Raw genomic sequence first — 21,146 nt, forward strand, 5'->3', positions numbered from 1 at the left:
CTGAAGGTATATGACAGCAACTCCCTACTTATATGTGGATGTAGAGTATGTCACAGGTGTAGCTCATGATCTTGTACCGTCTCAGTTGCAACAGGAGATGTCTAACAGCTACTTGAGGTATCCTAGGGCCAGCTGAAAAGTCACTTGGTGTCCAGCTTGAGCTATGCTGTAAAAAGCCCAGCCACAGTAAAGCCACTCAGACTGAGATGTTTCAACATATAAACTGATATTATACGAGATGCATTTATGCACGTTTCAGTTTGTTATTTGCAGACAGGAAGCACCAGCTGTTTCCCTACCAAGAGAATTTGAGAAGAGGTGTAATGATCCTGTGACAAGCTTCAGAGCTGTAAGTGACCAAGGAAGAATAATGGGGGCATAGAGTCAATTTATAGTCTTTTCGCTTGACTACAGCCTGCTGTTCGAACAACACTCCAAACCACATTGCTGAAGTCTTCCCTCTCGCATCCATCCATGCTTTCAGATGGCCAGTCTGCAGCCAGTCTCCCAGCTTTGGGTTTGTCCCAAGAGGGAACTAAAATGGTGTGAGATACTCGAAGTTCTCGTATCATAAAAGCAGCTTCCTGCAGGAAGCCACATCCAGCACCCAACTTCGCTGTGCTCACACATGCAGTGTGTTGTTATTAGCAGTAGATGGCACTCTTTAGACTAACTTGCTTTAAATAATTTTTTATATTGATAGAAACAGGCGCATGTGCACACACACACAAATATTTGGTTCTCAGCAAAATATACAAACCAGAAAAATCTGTTTATCTGAGATTTTACTTTAGGCACCATAAAAGAAAAAAAAAAAGCGCTAAGAAACAGAGAGTGAGGACAAAGCCTAATGTAGAGTTTCTAGGACTTTGTGATTGAACTGTGCTATTTCCAATGTTCCCATCCCTCTTTTTAACTCTCTAGTGTAAATAGATGCCTGCTCTCTCCATTTTGCCCTCCAACAGCACCTTTCAACACTGCTAAACAACCTACTCAGATGAAAATCCAGTGCCAGCGCAAGAACCAGCCTTTCTCACAGCTTCTCCCCAACATGTTCCCAGTACAATAAAGGGATGAGATGATAAATTTTCTCCTGTCTTTTTTTGAAGTGGGAAAGCACAAATACACATAAGGACTGTCTGGACCAAGCCTATCCTTCTGCTTGATATCTGCTTTCCCGTCTCCTGTTTTATCTTCCTTCTCTTGCCTCTCCAGTGAGCTCCATGGAGGCTCTGCTGGTGTGCTTTGTTTTGCTTAGGTCCAGGGAAATTTCAATTTTCAGTCCTTGCTCTTGGCACTCGTACAGGAGCTCTGTGTTTGTTAGAATTCACACCACAGCAGGGAAAGTAAACCGTGTGCTGCTTTTGCCTGGCTTTATTGGGTTTTGTTGCCTTGGGTTTATTTTTTTGTTTTTATTTGTGAAATTCTTTTTCAAGGAGCTTTTCTGGATTCACATCAAGCAGGAAGGGCTGTCATCTCCACCTGTGGGACCTCCTGCCTTTCGGCTCTGCCTAGTTCCTTGCCACACTGAGATGCTTAGCTGATGTGCTGTGACAGCTACTAGTAAATCCAGAGAGCAGATGGCCAGCCCAATTAATTTTCTTCTGTAGTCGAAACTGTGGAACTTCTGTAGGAACTGCTGCACAGCCACTGAATGTTTGCGTGACAGGGTTAAGGAAAACCAACAGCTTGTTGATCCCATAATCTGACGGTACAGCAAAACCTATAAGCACAGCTGATCACATCAGTGATAGCAGGATGCCAGCCACACTGTGTCTTCGCCGTGGAGGCAGAGTTTGTCATGCCAGTTCACAGAATAACTAACTCTGCGTCTCGTTTCACTCACACCTGCATCAGGGACTTATGGTCACAAACTCTCTGAATCAGGTGCTCTGTGGTACAGCAGGAAATATTCTGGAAGAAAAATATTCATGGTACTTGCTTAGAAGCAAAGGGTATGTTTCGAGGCTCTACTGGAGATTCGAATCCACTGCTTTTAATTATGCAGTGTGGCTTTACAGAAGTGAAAACAGAAGTTGGCCAGTATGTTTTACACACCAGGAGTTCCCTCTTTTCTCCTTACTAATTCTTGCAGGAGGTGACAGGGAAAAGGACTTTGCCCCAAATTGTAGTCAGTTAGTGCACGAAAGATAATAGTCACTTGCTGTTGGCATATACATTTCTGATGGTTATTTGGTTACTGGAAGCTTTTAAAATTTATTTTCAGTTTAAATTTTTTTTTTTTGAAATGGCTTTAATTAGTTATTTTTATCCCCAAATTTATCTTCAGCTTCCAGTAACAAAATGCAGTTCCTGACAGAAGTCCAAAATGCCATTACTGTACAGCCATAAATCCGAAGGGCATCCTCTGCAGCAAATGGAAGTATTAATGGAAGAAGGGAGACGGAGAGAGCAAGCTGATAATGTTCATGGAGACTGAATCCCTAGTGACAATACCTATCATTAGCACTAGAAAGGCTACCGTTTTGAGGGCATGTGGTGTTCGGTGATACCCAAGACCTCCTAAACTGACTCCAGAGATTTTGGCATTTCTGTTTTATCTTCCTTGTCCTTTTTCAGTCTTTCTTATTGCTTGCTGTGTCGCAGTGAGTGCTCCTCCTGAAATGGGATAATACCTTACACTGCCGTCCACGGCGACCTCTTTGCACAGGAAAACAGTTGCCATTAGGTTCTCCCACCCTCGCTGCCCTTAAAAATGAAATGACGCTCACATCTTCAGCGGGACGTGGGCTCGCCTGCCTTGCCATCCCCAGCTCGCCTCTGGCTGTGAGCTGCCAGCTGTGCTGCCCGTGATGAGTGCCACTGTCCTCTGAGCTGCCTTCCCTCCTCCCCCCTGCCCCTGCCTGCCCACTGTCATTAATCACACTTGTGACAGGTCATGATAACGTCGTGACGCTTTCCCCCATTCTTTTATCTCAAATTCCTGCCCGTGTCTCCTTGGTGCGCCCAGGATTGAATGGCCCTAAAAGTGGTTCAGGCCTGTAGGAAGAAGGAAGCTGTAATGGACCTTCACAGAATCCTCTCTTGGGGGAGGGACGAAACCATACAAAATTACGGGCAAATGCATTTAATAATTTCGAAAGAGTAGACTGAAAGCCTGAAGGCAGCTAGGGTTGGAATGCCCTCGTGACAAAAGCCGAATGGTGTTACCTGATTTATGGTTCCCAGGTGAGACTCACTTTTGCCTGATGCAGCCCTGATGACAGGAAAACGATGGGTGCTCCTGGTGTCCAATCAAATAATTCATATTTTTTTACCCAACCCTTTTCCCTTAGGTAATTCGGTCTGTGCTATGACACCATGAGTGAATTGTGATTGTGTGCTTGGTACCGAAATCAATTGTATGAGAAGCAGAAGGGGGAAAGAAGGGTGGGGGGAAAGTCAGTGCAATTTATTGCAACTTACTGCAATGCATCAGAGTAATTCTTCTTTCTGCCAGCATAAGAGAGTCCTTGCGGACTTAAAAAATGGGAGAAAAGTAAGAAGGTGGAAGGAGAGCAGTCTAGAAATTTGTTCTGAGCTATAACAGAGCACCTTGTTAGATCTGAAAGCCCTAACACCAGTCAAGGAATTTGCTTTATTGGGGGGCTTGTGAAACCTGCTGCCCTTTTGCTTGTTGCAGACAGGGTGCAGTGGCCTGGGCTGGTGCCTGGTTAACCAGCTCTAAAATGCCTCTGGCCTTGGCTGATCCGGGAGGGCATCCGACTGCACCCTCAGCTGCACAGAGGGATGTTTGCAGCCACTGTAGTTCATCCACTGCCTAATGGGTCGTGGGAAGCCAGCAGCTAAAAACAGCAGCTGTGTTCTCTGAGGCATACCTGCTGAGTGGAAAAGCAGTCCTAGAGAGCTGGCAGCCCCACTAGGGATGAGTTAAAATCAGCATCAACTGGGTGAGAGAGCACATCCACAGGCTGGGCACGACTCGCAGGTCCTGAGTGAACCCACTCGTGCTCCTTTTGCTCGACCCTGTTATCACTGCACACCTGCAAACCCTCCTTCTGGGCGGCAGCAGGTGTCAGCAAGGTTTTAGAATCATAGAATGGTTTGGGTTGGTTTGGAAGGGATCTTAAAGATCGTCTAGTACCAATGCCCCTGCCACAGGCAGGGACACCTTCCACTAGATCAGGTTGCTCAAAGCCTCATCTAACCTGGCCTTGAACACCTTCAGGGATGGGGCAGCCACAAATCCTTTTGGCCTATTTGCTTCCACTTGATTGCCTTCCCACAGGGACAGCCCCATTTAAGGTTGCCGTGGTGCTCCTGCAGTGGTGGGACCTGTGAGTTTGTGCCTGATGGTAACTCTCAGGGCACCTTACTTCCCACATCCAGGTTTCTACATCATGACGCAGAGGTTCACCTTCTTCACAGCTCCCTGCACACAGGGAACTACTGCAGAGCAGCTCTCACACAACACATTGCTTGGTGTGAAGATGAAGACTGGTGGCTGAAGGGTAGATGGCCAACCACAGCACTGCAAACACTTACGGGAAGTTTCTTAGAGCCGGTCTTGGTTGACCACCAGAATAATTGGCAACAAACCAGGAGTGTGCCTTAACGTGAGAAACGCTTGCCTAGGGAAGAAAGCTGGCAGCCAGACTAAGGCATGTCAGGAGGCTTCGAGAAACCATGCTCTCTCCTGCTCCTTCCTCCCTTGACCATCTAAAGGACTTCTCCCTCCATCTCTTTCAAAAAAAAAGTATCGCTTAATAAATAAGCCTTACAGTTTGAATCCTTGTCCTCTAACCCTTCTATCAAAACAGTAGTAAATATTCCTCCACAAATCCCTTACGCGCAGAAGCAGTACTTTTCCTTCATTTCTTATCCAGCTAAATAAATACGCGCAGGCACCTGGACATGAAGAAAAGCCAGTAATGCCAACCTGCCTACCACACCCCGTCATGAAACAACTGAAGGAGCTGGAGATTAGCAGGCTTAGCCAGAGCAACTCTGCCTGTCTCACTGGCTCCTGAGGCTTGATGTTCAATAGGGTTTAAAATGCAGCTTTACCATAGCCCATAGGTGAAGATCTCACCTCCTTGCCTCTAACCTTCTCTTCGCCGTATCCTGCTAAGATACTTAGCAATTTGAAACTTCTGTATCTATGCAGTTTTTTGCCTCATCTTAGTGAACCATCAGTAACGAGAAGGTGCGGAAACCCTTTATCCCTCTGGTGAAAGTCACAGATAGAAAATAATGCTTTAGTACACATGCAACATGGGATCAAGTTACTGATCTTGTGAGATGATGACGGGCAGTATCAGTCAGAACTCACTTCACACAGGGATGCAGATTTATCTGGGTGTCAGGACTATGCAGTTTGTCCTCAGTAGATTGTTATAAAATTCAGTGATCTTCACAGAGACTCTGGGGAGCACAAATTAGATTTGAAGAATTTCTTTTCCTTCTCTGCTTTAAGACATGGTGAGGTTGTTTCATTAGCAAGCAGAGATAAAGAAAAAAAAACTCCCCAGCAATTTGCTGTTTTGAAATGACTGGAGTTGTGAGGAGACCCCACTTGTTCTGCACAAGCACGTGGTGAGTAGTGATGAAAGAGATGACTGAACGCAGAGCCGTGCGACTGCAGCCTGTGGCACACCAGCTCTTCTATGAAATAAACACCAGTTGGACGTGCAGTGGCAGCATTAGTCTGACACCCGTGCCACTGTTATTTAATTTTATCAAATCTTCTTTTAAAAATCTCCAGATGGTCAGTGGCACTACCAGCCACTTTTAGTTCCAAACAAAATTGGATCCAAATTATTCAGAAAAACAGATTGACCTGTCCCCTCCCCGGAGCCACTGTACACAGAAATCTGAAGAGCACTCTCCATGTCATCTCAGGCTTTCATCTACCCGTCCTGTAGAGCTTTTATTGTTAAATGAAGATTTCAAATACTCAAAAGCAACTGTACACACATACACACACAAAAAACCCCAGTCCTCATCTGGCAAGGCTCTTTTAATGTTGTACTTTTACCAAACCACAGTACATACTCCAAATAAGGCCTAACAGATTATACTCTTTATAAATTTACAAACAGCTTATTCTCCTTAAAGAGATCATATTACTTTTATCAGTCTTGTGTATTTCAATGAATTATATGTTTATTCAAGCATAACATAGCAAATGTAGCCATAAATCTGTAGACTAAATGTCTATAACAGAGGAATCTCAGATACACTATACTTTCGGATTAGGATTTTTTTTTTTTAATATACATTTTGTTTAAATAGGGTAACTTTCACATCCTGGTTATGCTTCCCATGGGAAAATTGTGCTCAAGAAAGAAATCCGTGGACTGGAATAACTGCAAACAGACAAGGTCTTGGTTCACCTGCCAGGAAATCAGACCGGCTTTGTAGGCACATAACCCTGGAATTGGCTTTCAACCTGATTTGGAGGGAAGGGGTGAGAGGCTGGTTTTGCTTTCCTGGTAGCTAATGGTCCTGTCTTTCCTGGGTACAGGCTGCTCCACAGCAGCAGGAACGCAACCGATTGGAAAGCACAACTGCATTTCTGCCTCTAACCAAGAGCCCAGGTTACTGAGAGCAGGCTGGCCAGCAGAGACGTGTTACTCAGACGTGGCATACAAACAGAGTGTTTAAAGAAAAAGGAGTCAAAGAAAAGAGGAAGTAAAAGGACCTGCCTCAGCAGCAATTCTGACAGTCTTTTGCTACTGCTATGTTTATCAACCTACTTGTGAACCATCATTCGTGTCCTTGTCTCTGCTGACCCCTTTTCTTGCTCATGAGGCTATACCCATAGCCCAGCCGTTGCTACCTTGCTATCTTGCCAAGCAACACTAGAGAAATAGGAACACCTCCCTAAACTGTGAAAACCCTAAACTAGGCTTGCTAAAGAAACTGTGTTTTGAGGCTTTCACACTGATCGATATCATGGGCTGTGCAAGGCAGGTTTCTGAAGTGTTACATGGCACTGATGACATCAATCCATCTGTCAAAGCCAGAAATAAGTTCCTACTTGAGCCTAATGCGTCCCTGCCAGAGAACCAATGAGGGGAAAAAAAAAAAAAAAGACACCAAGACAAAACCCAAATCCAAACCATGCAAATTATAGCTGAATAATAAAAATCAAAATCCAAGCCTGCACCCCAAGGCCCCGTTGCAACAGAGACAGCTGGTTGCTTTCTAAAGACTGCAGAACCAGCTACTCTGTAGCTCCTAAATAACAAGAGTTTGGCAATAATTACCATGCACAAAGTAAAGGCCACTTATAAAACATCTCCATAAAAATATCTATTTATCTCTATATCTCTATTTATATATGTCAGCAAGAAGCTTCAGACTGAGCACAGCCCAAGCACTCCGCAGTGGTGGGGGGAATCTACTTAATCCCCATAAAATGAAGTGTTCTTAGTTAAGGTTGGCATCCACATGTAGGATTAAGTCAGTTCAGATAATTTCCAGTAGGCTTCTCTTAATTAGCACTAGTCAAATGGCATAGCAGGGCTGTCGAAGAGCTGAAGCCTTTCAGGAATATTCTGCCAAATCATGCTGTTGTATCAGAAGAACTCCTTGGACTCAGGCTGCTCAACACATGGTTCGTTTCACTAGGACTGAAGATATTTTACGAGACACCTGCCCAGCCCACTGATGGGTCTTGATCCACTGAAGAGCAGAGCAAAAGAAAAGATTCTCCTTACCAGCGTATGAGTGGGATTGACCACGAAAAGCAGATTTGTGGAAAGCCAGTTCCCTGTGCTTCAAAGTGTTAATGGGAATCTAGTGATGCCTTAGCCTTCTTTATTCAAGTGACTATGATCCCATATCTTAAGTAGCTGGAGCTTCAGAAGAACAGACACAATGCAGAAGTTGGAATGAGGTGAGCATAATACCTCAGACACTGCAAATACAGATGCATTTTTTTTCCATCTCAGAGATGCTGGTCCAATGAAAATTTAATAATCAATGTTGAGAATTTTCTTGGATGTGCTATTAACTGAAATCCATAAGAGTGCTGACTTGTTGCCTCTGTTGAGATGGACCTTCAAAACTCCCAGAAACTAAAATCATTAGAGGTTTTTATGATGTCACTATTTTTGTGTCCTCTTTTGGACGCTACTAGTGGCCTCGTATACGTGCCACAAAAGCACAAGGGAAGGGGATGGCTGAGGGTTAATTCTGGCATCTTGTGGCCCTGAAGAAAAGAGAAGCTGGTTTTTGCTGGACATTTATTTTAGTATCGATATCTCTTGGGAAAATTTGAACCAAGCCAAAGAAAGTGAGTATGCTTAATGGAATGAGGTGCAGCTGCCTCGTTTTCAAACTCTCTTTGCCAGACAGTGCTGTGATTTTGGAACAAATGCAAACAAGTTACAAAATAATGCTGCAGATGGCAGAAACCAAACTTTTACTTTCAGTCATTGAGTACTATAAACAGATAAAAACCAGCTGCAAATGCAACATGACAGGAATTTAGTGCAATACAACTCTCCCACTACAATAGTCCCATTTTAGGAGGGTGAGAAGCTTCACCTTGGTCAAAGTAGCTGGAATACATTGCTGGAAAGGAGTTTAAAGATGGCAGTGGAAGGTGATGAATTTATCAGTAAGAGAGAATGTTTCTAAAGTAGAGGAAGAGATGGGAAAAAACCCCATATCTGTCAGCCAGTTTCTTTCCATGCTGGCCTTTGAGTGGTGGGTAAGGGGTTTGGAAAGAAGATGTTAGATGTGTACAGAGATCTTACCCCTGTATCAGGAACTCTGTAACAAAGGGGACTTAATGTTGTGTTTCAGGATGTGCAGCAAAGGGAATTTCTCTTTGCTACCTCACCCTGTTGCAGTAGTTTATGTTTCACGGATAAAGGTCTCGTTAGTACAAGTTACACAAGTAAACCCTGCAGACAGACCTTGATTTTATAACAGAAATAAATTACAACTAGCTTCTGATACTGTGTCCAGTGCTTTACGATGGAAACCATAGATTTATGGTTTACCCAATGAAGATTTTAAAGACAATGCAGCACGGGGCTGTTGGGCCAGCTTGGGAATGATCCACTGTCTGTGCTAAGGTCTGACTCCTTCAGTGACATGGACCGTTAAGCGTGAGGCTGTGCAGTTTAGAGAATAAATATTAGCATACAGGGGATGGCTACCTTGTCTTTATTCAGTCAAGCTTATTTATCTTACATACCTCCACATGGGTTTAAAAAAATAATACACAGACTTGGCTGGTTGCTCCATTGCTAACTAAAGGCATGACTAAAGGTCAGAGAGCTGTTAGGCTGGAAATTTTTCAGATGAAGCCTGCTTCCACCTGATATGAGTCATCTAAAGTTATTGCTTTCTGGCTGATTAAAGTTTGCTGACTTGCTCCAGTGACTCTTTCAGTCTGTCTTAAATAAGAGCCTGTTGATAGCCCACAGCCCTGAAAATGGAGTCAGTGGGGAAGAAAATGCAGCTGGACAGGATACTAAATCTCATCAAGGCTCCCTTTCCCACAAAAGGTTGGACCAGAAGGTCTTTTGAGGTGCCTTCCAACCTGGGCTGTTCTGTGGTTCTGTAAGATGGGGGAAAGGGGACAACAGACAGGGACAGGCAGTAACACATCTGAGAGTTGTCTTCCAAGCAAGGGCAGACCAGCAGGAAGACGAAGAGCTTGGGACTTGTGATTCTGTGCTCTTACCAGCAGCCTAGACCAGCTTGCTTCAGTTTCCCGTCTTCAGCTGAATTCTTGCAACAGCCTGTTTTAAACCACGTGAAAGACAAGAGAAGCTCAAATACTTTGGCCAAAAAGGCAATGCACACATCGTGGTATATGACTAGCTGCAGCACTGTACCTACTGCAAATCAAGCAAAGGGTACACACTTTTTTCTTATGCTTGTTGTTTAATTCAGATGTTTTTCCATTATGGAAAAAATAGCAGTGGGAACATCAGTAGACATAATCGGAAGGTGTTGCATCATAAAAGGAACGGGATGCGCTAAATTTGTTATCTGATTCTACGTATATTTGCAGAGTATACCTTACCTCTTTTTCACAGAAGCAGTGAAAGAACCTGTTGATACCAAACTTTCTTTTACATGAAGTGACATTTTAAAAAAAAAACTTCTTTTGTAGGGAAGCCATGAATTGGCTGCTTTTCTTCCTGGTTCTTAAGTTGTTGGCATAATTAGGGTTTTGAGCATAGTGCTTCAAGAAGTCTGCTTATATGTGAAAGTCAGAGTTAAATAGGGTGTTAAAAGAACTGTATTACAGATTGTTAAATAAATGCTTTTCAGTAACCAGGTCCAAGTCTGCTTTCATTTGAGGCACCATATGTGCCTACTTCTGTAGGGCAAAGTCTGAATTTATCTCCAAAATTGTACTTAATTTCAGGAGTGTTTTTGTTGGCACTGCAGACTCATGGATTTGAACCAAATCTGGTATCTTATCCACCGTATACCCACATTATAGCAGTAATTACTCAAAAACTGTAGATAATGCATCCCAACTAACCTTAGATTTCAGAGGTGCACATGCACACCCATACACTTCTGGCTGTAGAGAAACACACGTGGTGACAGCAAGAAGCAAAGACTCTTCTCCGTGTCACAGTGTACAAGTATCAGAAGGTCTTTAAACTTGAACCCTCACTTCCATCTGTTACAGAGCTTTCCTATATCAACAAAATTACTCCTGTAGAAAGCGTGACTCTCCTTCTAGGGGTTACAACAGTCAGTACAAATTAACAGTCAAAACATGGTCACAAGGCATTAAACAGAACTTTGCCACTATTATATTCCACAAAATTAAGGTCTTGGACAGGGCCAGGGCTTTGGGTCAGTGGTTAAGGCAATTCGCACTGTAGACAGAGCAACAGGTTGGGACAAGCACAGTCCCTCTGACGGGTGGTTGTTGCAGCGACCCTTCTTTGCCTAGATTTCACACTCCCACTCAAGTGCACTTAACGTAGTTCTTTTATAAAATGCTTCACATCTTAAAAACTTTTTAAAGCCTGATAAGGTAGTTTATTGAAAGGAACAGACAAGAGTCTGCTGAGCTGGGCATTCATTTTTCTTGAAAACTTCAATAAAAGGCTCACACTCATAAAGGACAGGACAGAGCTACAGTAGGAAAGGAAGGCAAACGACTCACACTCAGCCACTTGTAGTGTGTAAGTCTTGCAAAGCTGGTGATACTACAGAGCCTGGAAAAACAAATGTGAACAGAACTGATGGCAGGCTGCTTGCTGCTGTCTGCAAAGCGATCAGAAGGGGAAAAAACTCAGAAAGGCAGCAATTTCCTTTCTACCAAAGCCCTACACTCAGACCCTCAGCCCACCTCAACAGGTACAGATTTACACTGCCTGAGATCCCCCTCCATAACAACAGGTACTTAGGACTGCCTGATGCAGGAAGAACACACTTGCACTTCAGTACATCTTCCCTTGTTTTAGCACCCTCTCTTCTTATGTGTAACTGCGTTCTGAAGTCCCTCTTTTCATGTACTGTGGGTCTTTTCTTAAGAGGCCTTTTCGACTTCTGTCCTTTCCAAATTGATTTCCTGGTACTAGAGAAGAGAAGAATGTAGACAATGATCAGAATATACAAAGTACGAGGAAACAGCTGTTAGGGTAGGGTAATTAAAACTATTTAGAATTTCTTTCTTTTTTTTTTTTATTTACCAATCTGGTTTCTAATAGAACTGTAGTCAAAAGGAAAGACATTCACAGAAGATATGAGGCATACATACACGTTGTCCTTCTTTCATTCTAGTGTACATGCTGTTGCTTTTAGAAGGCAAGGTTTCTGTTTCATTTATCTAGGATGGATAACGAAATCTGATTAACAGAATTTAGGTTCCGCTTGTAAAAAATGACACCCTTTCAGGATCACCATGCTTGCTGGAATGTAAAATCACTCAAGGGAGAAACCATATTAAAAGCTATTGCTTGTCAAACTGAGATAGCTTCACATTTCAACAGATATCCTGGAAATTAGATGCTTCTGTCATTAAAGGACAGCACTTAATTAAAATGTAATTATTTACTAGACTCTTAAACTGAATTCTTATCACTACAATAAACTTGTACATATACACCACTGCTTTGGCAGTCTTACTAACATATTTATGATGTCCATCCTTTTACATACATCCTGCTATCTAGAGAATGATATTAAAATGCTGCCATACCTTTGAAGTGGTAACTGCTAGAAGATATAAAAGGTATAGATAACGATTAAGACCAGAAAAATACAAAGCAGAAATGCTCCAGTACCAGTTAAAAACACATATTCCTATTGAATACATCTGAATTTTCTACCAGTAAATATGGAATAAGCAGTGTGTGAAAAACTTGATTCAAAACCACCAGTTTGGATTGCAGACTTCCCCTCAAGGCTTGGTTGACATCAAAATGAGTTTTCTACCATTTTGGCTCTTTGGAGCTCCATGACTCATTTACCTGGTGGTTTGCGTGTGTTGTGAATGAGTATCCGAAATATTGCTTACATCATTTCACCAACACTGAGAGTCCTAGACTCCAGCCCAGTCTTGTTCTCCCCACTGCTGGCAACAGTTTTGCCATCAATTCCCATGGAATCAGGAACGAGCCTTTCAGAAACACAACTGGGACACTTTGGTTCCCCAACCAGTACAAGAAGTTACCTTTTCCTGCACAGTTCAAATAGGCGAAGCAGCTAAAAACAGGTGATAAAAGACTGATTATTTTAATATTCTTTGGGGAAAGTACAGAGTTTTATAAAAGCAGGATTAACTCTCCCCTCCAACAGATTTTCCCACTACAGGCGTATGGGTAGTACCTGTTAAACAACATGGATTTTTGGCACAAATAAGAGTCAGTGAAGTAAACTATGGATGTTGTTTCAACCTCCGATAATAGGCTCGCAGAGGAAGAAATCCTCAGAATAGAGATAGTGCTAGCAAAATAAACAAGCTACTTCTCTGAGCCTGCTCCTGCTTCACTGTTAGGCTGCTGAATGACCACTGCTTATGATTAAATATGTGCCATTCTCAAAAATGAAATACAAAGCAGACAGGCAGGAATTCACCTACAGTCATGAAATGCCTAAACAGAGACCAGTTGCTAGTCTACAATATCATGTTTACAGTCCAGTTCAAGAAGAAATAATTGAGAAGAGAAAGAAACTCTAATGATTAAAATAGTTTCTAGAGTTATGAAAGTGACTATCACGAAAATAATGATAAGATTGAAGATTATCAACATTTTAACTAATGAACTTCACATAAATAGGTCCATGGTGTCCTGTCAATGGAGAGATGCAGAGGCCTGCAACTTGATTTCAGAGCTTTAAAACCTGTTTTTCAAACTTAAGACACTAATTTACAACTATTGCTTGTGCAATGGTCAAAGGTTGTTTTCCAAAAGTTCTTGCTCACAGGGTGGTGGGAGATTAGCTGGTAATGTTTTAGAAAATCAGGGAATAGGTATCACAGGCCTTGCTACCATAACCCGGACAACTGTCCCTAGTTTTGCCAAGGACTTGATTAGGCACAGAGGTGGAACCATCTTTCCCACCCAGTGCCATGCTGAGGCATTTGGCAAATTTGCACTGTGGTTGCCAAGTCTGTCTCTCCCACATGAAGCGGCAGAGGACTCCAGTTTCTCAGGATACACAAGTATCCTCCTCCCAGACATTAAGTTCAGATTAGTAACTTACTTTTTGCTGCAAACCAAATATTAACCTATGCAAATGATACTATATTCACTTCTCTTGGTAACTTGAAGCTGCAGGCAAAGATGTTTTTCAGAGTGGACTAAAATACCATTAAAATCAAATTAAACATAAAATAACGTAGAAGAGAGAATGCTTTTTCAATTCTACACAGACATCGGTGACTACTATGTATTTTGCTGAACGGTCAGCGGTGCAGCCTAGATCCATCCCACGCTGGTACTCTCCAAGGGGCAGAGACTTATCTTACACCAACAATTAAACAAGAATAAGGACTCATCCGCTTGATTAAACACAAGAGAGGGAGAGGTTAATACTGGAGGCAAGGCAAAAGATGGCAGAGCAGAAGAGCGTCAGAGGTGATTTTTATGCCTATCTGAACCCCTCTGCCACATAATGTTACCTGAGAAAGAGTTGTTTTTTTTAAATTGGCAATTGTTTTTTAACATGTTAATTCCAAATATATAAATAGAAGAAATGATTGGGTTTGATTTGCTCTGATATCTGTGTTCAATGAATCCAGAAGAGGATTTTAGGCTACCATCCTTAAAACCCAAACTATCTGGTCTTGTCTGTCTGACAAATTGTGCTTATAAATTTCTTGTCTGGTTAGACTCCAATATTTTCTTCCCCCTCCATGATTTTTTTTTTTTTTTCATTTTAAAAAGCATCACTAGAATAATGAAAGATACAACAAAAAAGATAAGGAAATTAAAGATGCAAGCACTACTCAGTGTAGCAGATTGCAGATTTGGGTGAAAAATAAATCTTTCTTGTACAGAAAAATGGATTAAAACTGTGCATACTAAACCCAGCAATATTAAAGATAAAGCAAATCTAAGACTGTCACAAGCATAAATACTTTTAAAGGGAAATTCTTGGTATTGTTCCTGTTCTTTTAGCAAACAGTAAATGCCCTGTGATACATTCATTCCTTCATTCTGTTTCACTGCGAAAACTACCCATTAACGCCTTCAATTCCTATCAAATCAGACCACTGGAGAACAATGCGCCTTTGCAGAGGGCAAGCTAAAGCTATGTTATTGTCATCAAAGGATACTAGGTCTTCAGGCCACCCCTTTGACCTTCCTACAAGCTGCCTGCTTCTCAGGTGACATCTACAGCTTCTCTGGCCCAAGGGGGCACATGGGGTGCAATGCTGCACTTGGCACTGGCCTTGCTGTTCCTAAAAATGCCTTACAAAGACAGCAGAAGAGTTCAGGTTAATTCTGTATTGAAAAGTAACTCTCCACTGTGTGCTGTGTTTCTCATGTGCTCTCTTGGCAGTTTCCAAGCCTCCTTCGTCTCACCGCCTCACCTTCCTGCCTGTGCAAACACTGCCAGCAGAGGCTTTCCTTGCAAAGGGACTGAAACAAAGGATTTCAATAACAAATTGCTATGCTTGAAACAAAGGATTTCAATAATAAATTGCTATGCTAGAGTTGGAAAAAAAATATTATGTGAAGCCCGTGGGTTCCAATGCATTGACTAGAGCTGTACTAATATTTCTGCGACAGCCTATAAAAAAGAAACAGAAGCAAACAAAGTCTAGCTCTAATTCTCTACTACAATGCTTATGCCTAAGTACAGTATATGCCAATATGCCACAGGCACAGCTGAGTATACACTGGCACATGGCTCAGGTCACCAGTGCCATTGCCAAAGACACAGGGAATAGACTGCGTCTACAGACACACAGCACCATCCTCCCTCAGAAACCAACAAAATAATAATAATGAAAAAAACCCCAAAGCTTCCTGTGCTTTATAAGCACCCTCTCTGGTAGTTGTAGTCGTAATAACAGTATTTTTACACTGCTGATGAGAATTGTATGCAATCAACAAAGTGCCTGGGTCAAGAAGATGGATCCCGCCAGGGTTGGCACGGGCTGATGATGCGTTGAAAAACTGGCGAGTATAATTTGCATGAATCCTTACCCCCATGTCCCACGCCCAGTCCTGAAGCCCTGGTTCAACACCACCAAAATGAACGGGGATACGGTAAAGATGTGGGGCTGACGCCAGCCTGTGGGGAAGTGGCCAGCCGTGAAGGAACACAACGCTGGGAAAAAAGGTCTGCCACTTGTTCTCAGGACAGAACTACTCACGTTTTAAACAGCTTTTAAAAAATGTAAAAAACCAGCCCCATTTCTCATTGCAGGTATCCAGAACACCTCTAAACACACAGAGAAATAGACAGGTATTACTGAAAACTTTAACCAATGCTGAAGCTGCAAACTGCTCTTTGTTGTAGTTGCTTGGATACGGAAGGGGCAATTTGCTGTAAATAAATATTAAAAAGTATTCTTTCTTAAATGCTTGAGATATTCTTTTTTTTTTTCTCCAGTCTCAGTGGTATTTTCCTGTCACTGGCTCCTCCAGTTGTGCTGATCTTTTTACTGTACGTGTGCTCGAGCGTCCGACGCAGTGTTCTCTCCCCACTGCAAGAGTCATCCCAGTCCCACCCTGGCCCAGCTCGTATCCCACCCCAGGCCCCATCCCTGTGGGCTTAGATAAGCCATTCCTTCTTGCTCTCGTCGATGGTCTCCGTGAAGTTGGGGTCATTGTTCATGATGGCGGCGTCAGCGCTCTCAGCGGACTCTGCCCCTTTGGCTTCATTGGTGTGGTAGGTTCCCTTGTGGCGAAACATGTAGCGGATCAGGAACACCAAGGTGCAGAGGATGGTGAAGATCACCACAGCAATGACGCCTACACAGAGAAGGAAAGAGAAGATGTCACTAGTGAGGAGAACACCTACAGATTCTGACACAAAGAAAGGACCCCATCCTCTGAGTTGAGCCAAAGCTACCTGGGTGGTTAAACGTCATCGCAGTTGCTTGGTTTCCACCACTCTACTATTCGTATTTAGTTTTTGCTATATACAAAATGTCACCAAGTGACTTTCATCCCGTAGGTGAACTTCAACATTAATACCTACTTACAGAGGTGAGCTTTGCTGACCATGAGGCAGAGGGTGCCGAGCGCTCCCAAAACACAGGGGTGAAATGGTGACGTATGATGGCCTGGGCAGCTCTTTGAGAATGGTCACTGATGATGTATATATTTCAGTCAATGGCTGTATAGATCTACCATAGCCCCTCAACACGTTCTTGAAAACTGGCTTGGCTCACTGTTGGCTCACTCCATCCATTAGGTACTGGCTCCACATTATTACAGATGTTACATGCTTTATCATCAGACCTATCCTTAATTGCTCCCCCTGCAACGGTCTATTTGGGGTTCAGCCCTGTTATGGAGAAGTCTCATATATCTTACCCTTTTAGGCATAGGTAACTGTGCTAAAACAGCACTGTTCCTTTTTTAGTCCTTCTCCGCAGGCATGAGGATCTTTCAGGATGAAGATATTATAAAATTCTCAGGTTATAAAAGTCTTGTAATCAGCCAGAACCAGGTTATGCTACTTTTGTAACTGATGCATTGGACAGTCAGGATGTTCAGATGTGGCCTGAATTTTTCTGAGGAATGCAATGCCATCCTTCTAGTATTGTAAGGTTTCAAAATATTATGGCAAAGTTTTAAGTAGTAATAAAAATATAAATGAAAAATAACATAGTAAATCAAAACAAAACCAACTAATCCAAACCTGGATATGGAAACATAGGCCCTTGAGGGGGCCAGGGCAAAGAAACAAGAAATTCCATTAAACTGCATGTACTACTGTACTCAGTGTTGCTTTACATGACAAAAACCACCACCAGTATGTCATTTTATATGCATTTAGAACCGACCGAAAGCTATTAGGTTGATCTTTACAATTTTTTTTTTATATGCCTTCAGACTTTGATGCAGTGGCAAAGTTCTCCCAGGAGAGTTATGGTGCAACACTTCCATACTACAGGAAAGGGCAGAGAAAATTTCATGTGTGCATAAAATTAATCAGGATCCTTATTTCTGGAGGCAGCTGGCCAGAATATCTTCAATGGAATGCTATTTCAAAGTTCCAATTCTGGTATTACTTAACAGCACCTATCACACTGAATGGGACTCTCCAGCGCATAAATAACAGCAGAACTTGGCCCCTAAAAAGCAAGGCAGGATCAGGAGGGATTTTTGTCAAGGGTGGAGCAAATAGAGTTTGACAGATTCATGCTGAATCTGCTGTAACTGGAAAAGTGTCCTTGCCATTTCATATAAATTAATTACTCTGTTAACATAAGTAACGACTGCAAAGTAGCTCGCCACATGGATGCTTAGTATGTGGATTATGAATACCAGTATTTTGATTTGGTTAAAACTGAATCTGAGAGGAAAAACTAAGTGAGAATAAATCATTTCACTAAGACAATGTGCCTGAACAAACTTACACAAATTTCTGTTTATCTTTGTTCAGGTGTAGTCTGCCTCCATAGTCAGCTCTTAGCAAATAGCTTAAATATGTTACCACTTGCAATTCAGCTCTCACAGTCATACTGCAAAGTATCTTAGAAAAGTAGGTGTTTTTCCTACCTCCAATAATGGCAGAGTTTCTGTTAACTCCATCTCCTATAGCTTGACCATTGTAGGGGAAATCAGCACTGGCTGTAAATAGGGAATGAAGATTCATGTTGTAATAGCAGAGAAACTTCACACAGTAGTTCAGAAATACATCCAACATGCTCAGATACAGTTTAAAGAAAATTGTGATCCTTAGATATTTACCTAAACAAGAAGAAAAGAAAAGAAGTATTTCACTGTTATCTAATCTCTCAGAACTCCTTTCTTCCTCCTCTTAACAAAAATAAATTTAAACTAAAGGAGGTACTCTTGGTAAGCATGCTGTTGGTATAGGAGGTCATTTTGTCACTCTCCTAACATAAATTCAGTAAGATTCTTTAGCACAAAACCAAACAAAACCCTTTCATTCAAATGCATGTCATCATACATATTATTATGGAGATTTTTGCCTTTGTCACTGCTATCCATGCAAGGCTTCAGAAGTTTCCAGGATTTTGTGACTGACACTGGATACAACTGCAACCTCTTTGAAAGAAAACCTGCCATCCCTTTTCCTGCTGCACAGTCTAAGGCAAGCGAGGGGCTGCATTTTCTGTTGGTCAGAGCTGTAGAGCAGTTACCCAAAGGAGCACGTGCCTGCACCTTTGCTACTCTAGAAGAAAGCCCAGTGTGGCAGCTTGGCCACTGCGCTGGAGGTGCTTTGGTGCTGAAGTGCAAGACTGTGAGTTGGAGGAGCAGAGGCATGGCAGGCAGGAGAGCAAGTGGGAGAGGACGGTCTCCAGCAGGCAGGTGAAGAGAGGAAAACAGCCAGATGTACGAGCACTCACCTGCCAGTGACCTAAAAATGAGAGACTCCTTGTGGCAGAGCTGGAAGAAGGAATCACTACAGGTTTAAAGTAGGATTTGGATGGTGGTCTTGGTTTCAACCTCCAGAAAATGTCATAGAGGCTTTTCAAAGGCAATCTCATCTATTAAACCTATCATAAACGTTTTCTTTATAGTCAAGACATAGCAACTAGACACTGCAGTGGCTAAGCAAGCCCAGGGAACTAGGTGAATGGTTGCAATCATTCTCCTCTTTGCCATCGGACTATGGCATTGATTTTCACATAGAGAAAATGTTGTTAAAAGTACTTAACAGGAGACAGTTAAAATAATCAAAGATATGAATTACTTCTTAGGTCAGTATTTAAAACCCAGCTGTATTTTCCTTGCTTGATGGATTAGGTGATATTGTATTGAAGTAATTGGTTGCCTTTACAGGCCAGTGATGCATTCACTATATCCAAAAATGTCTAAGGGAATTCAACTGGCTTTCTGTTAGCATGGAGTAAAATCCACAATAAAGTTCCTTTTGTATTGTGAAGCAACTGCACAAAAGAATGAATGGCTTCAGCTAGCCACGTGGCCTGAAAAGAGTTTTGGGGCTAGAGTAGCCTTCTGTGTGCCTACTCCGGAGGACAGTTGAACCAGCTGTGTGTTGAGCAGCTAGTTTTTGGCTGTCCGCCTGTGGGACAAACAAGAGAGCATTTACTGGGCTCAGTGGAGGGGGCCTGGCCAGCAGTTTTTGCCAGCAGCACTTGTGTCTTTGACATTTGTTGGTGCTCTGGCTTCTGAAAACAGCATTTCTGCACCTCTCTGAAACAAACCAGGCTAAAAAATGTAAAAGATAAATAAATATCTGATTCTGTATCAGTGGATTTCGCTCCAAAGAAGAACCTTACTGTGCAGGTCCATGAATGTTTCCTACAGAGACATTTTGGTACAGAGTCCATAATATTATCCTTGCAGCACTGAAAGGGAAGGGCTGGTAGTGGGAAAATAAAACCTAACTTTAAACCTGCCCTCTCTGCACCTCAAGGAAAATCCTAAAGTCAAATAACACTATGTGGAAAAGCATAAATTTACCAAACTGTAAGTAAATTGATCTCTGCCATTCTAATCCAAAAAGAGGCCCCTCGCCATAGGAGCAGTGCGACAGGCAGTTAACAAGTCTTACCACTTGCCACTTGGTTTGGAGTTGCTCTCCTGTGTCCCCACACAAGAAATCTTAAAACCACCAATGGTCACAGTTCTCCCTTCCCTTACAACTGGATAGTATATTTAAAAGGTTACTTCGAGGACCACAGCACTTGTGAAGTGTGAAGAACGAGGAAGCAACTTATTTCAACAAGAGTTCGCCATAAGATTGGATTGTACATACCGTAATTTGTGCCCTGCTGTAACTGCTGGAGCACCAGGAGTGCTGCAGTAAAAAAAGGAGCTTAGATGCTCAAGAATTATTTTTTTTTTAAAGCACCTATGACAGTGCTGGCAGTTACTATCACCATAATTCATGAATTCTTGTTCTGTTACTCTTGTGTCAGCAGAAGACCTGCTTTTATATTATGGGTTTCTTTTGGACCGAAAAATTCTCTCAAATCTTAGCCAAATGTGGGGTTATAGAATACCTTTTGCTGTGTATACCAGTTTTTTACTGAATGTATTACTACAGATGGATAGAGGAGAAAGAAAAGAGCTCATCACTATCTACTTTTTTTAGGTGGAAGTTTCCTTGAAATTCTTCTGGACAGCAGTAGATTCCAAAATGATCAGAAACAGCTACAGACCAGGGGTCTAAGAAATGCAAAAGGGTAACTCCTGCCACAGCAATTAGGCAGAAGAGAATGTTTGAGGGCACATTCCTTGACTGTCCAAGGTGAGCGTAACAACAGAGTACTGTCACCAACAGGCACCAAGTGCAGGTATTTCAGACAGCAGTCATGTCATTCTAACACGCAGTGATTAATCTCTGACCTTACTATGTTCATGTTCCTTGGCAATATTAAGCAACTTTGTCAAGACGACAAATAACAAGATTCTTTCTTCCATTGCTGCTGAAATTCAGGAAGTAAATGAGGACAGAACACGTTAGAGCAGGCTGACAAAGGCGCAACAGTAATACTGATGCTCTGTTAAAAGCACAGAAGACCAGAGAGTGTCATTCACAGGTTGTAAACAGTAACTCCTAAA

The 21,146-nt window shown here is 42.3% G+C and overlaps 1 protein-coding gene across 1 annotated transcript in view; it reads right to left on the reverse strand.

Moving 5' to 3' along the window:
* Window positions 1-16,188: 16,188 nt before the first annotated feature.
* Window positions 16,189-21,146, reverse strand: part of CNTNAP2 (contactin associated protein 2) — a 1,148,354-nt gene continuing 1,143,396 nt past the window's right edge. The window contains exons 23-24 of the mRNA XM_086615189.1: window positions 18,147-18,218; window positions 16,189-16,388 (exon numbers count right to left, since the gene is read on the reverse strand). Coding sequence (XP_086471315.1) covers window positions 16,189-16,388; window positions 18,147-18,218 — 272 coding nt within the window. The remainder of the gene's footprint in view (window positions 16,389-18,146; window positions 18,219-21,146) is intronic.

Source organism: Tauraco erythrolophus, chromosome 7, assembly GCF_009769465.1.
Source record: "Tauraco erythrolophus isolate bTauEry1 chromosome 7, bTauEry1.pri, whole genome shotgun sequence".
Taxonomy (NCBI): domain Eukaryota; kingdom Metazoa; phylum Chordata; class Aves; order Musophagiformes; family Musophagidae; genus Tauraco; species Tauraco erythrolophus.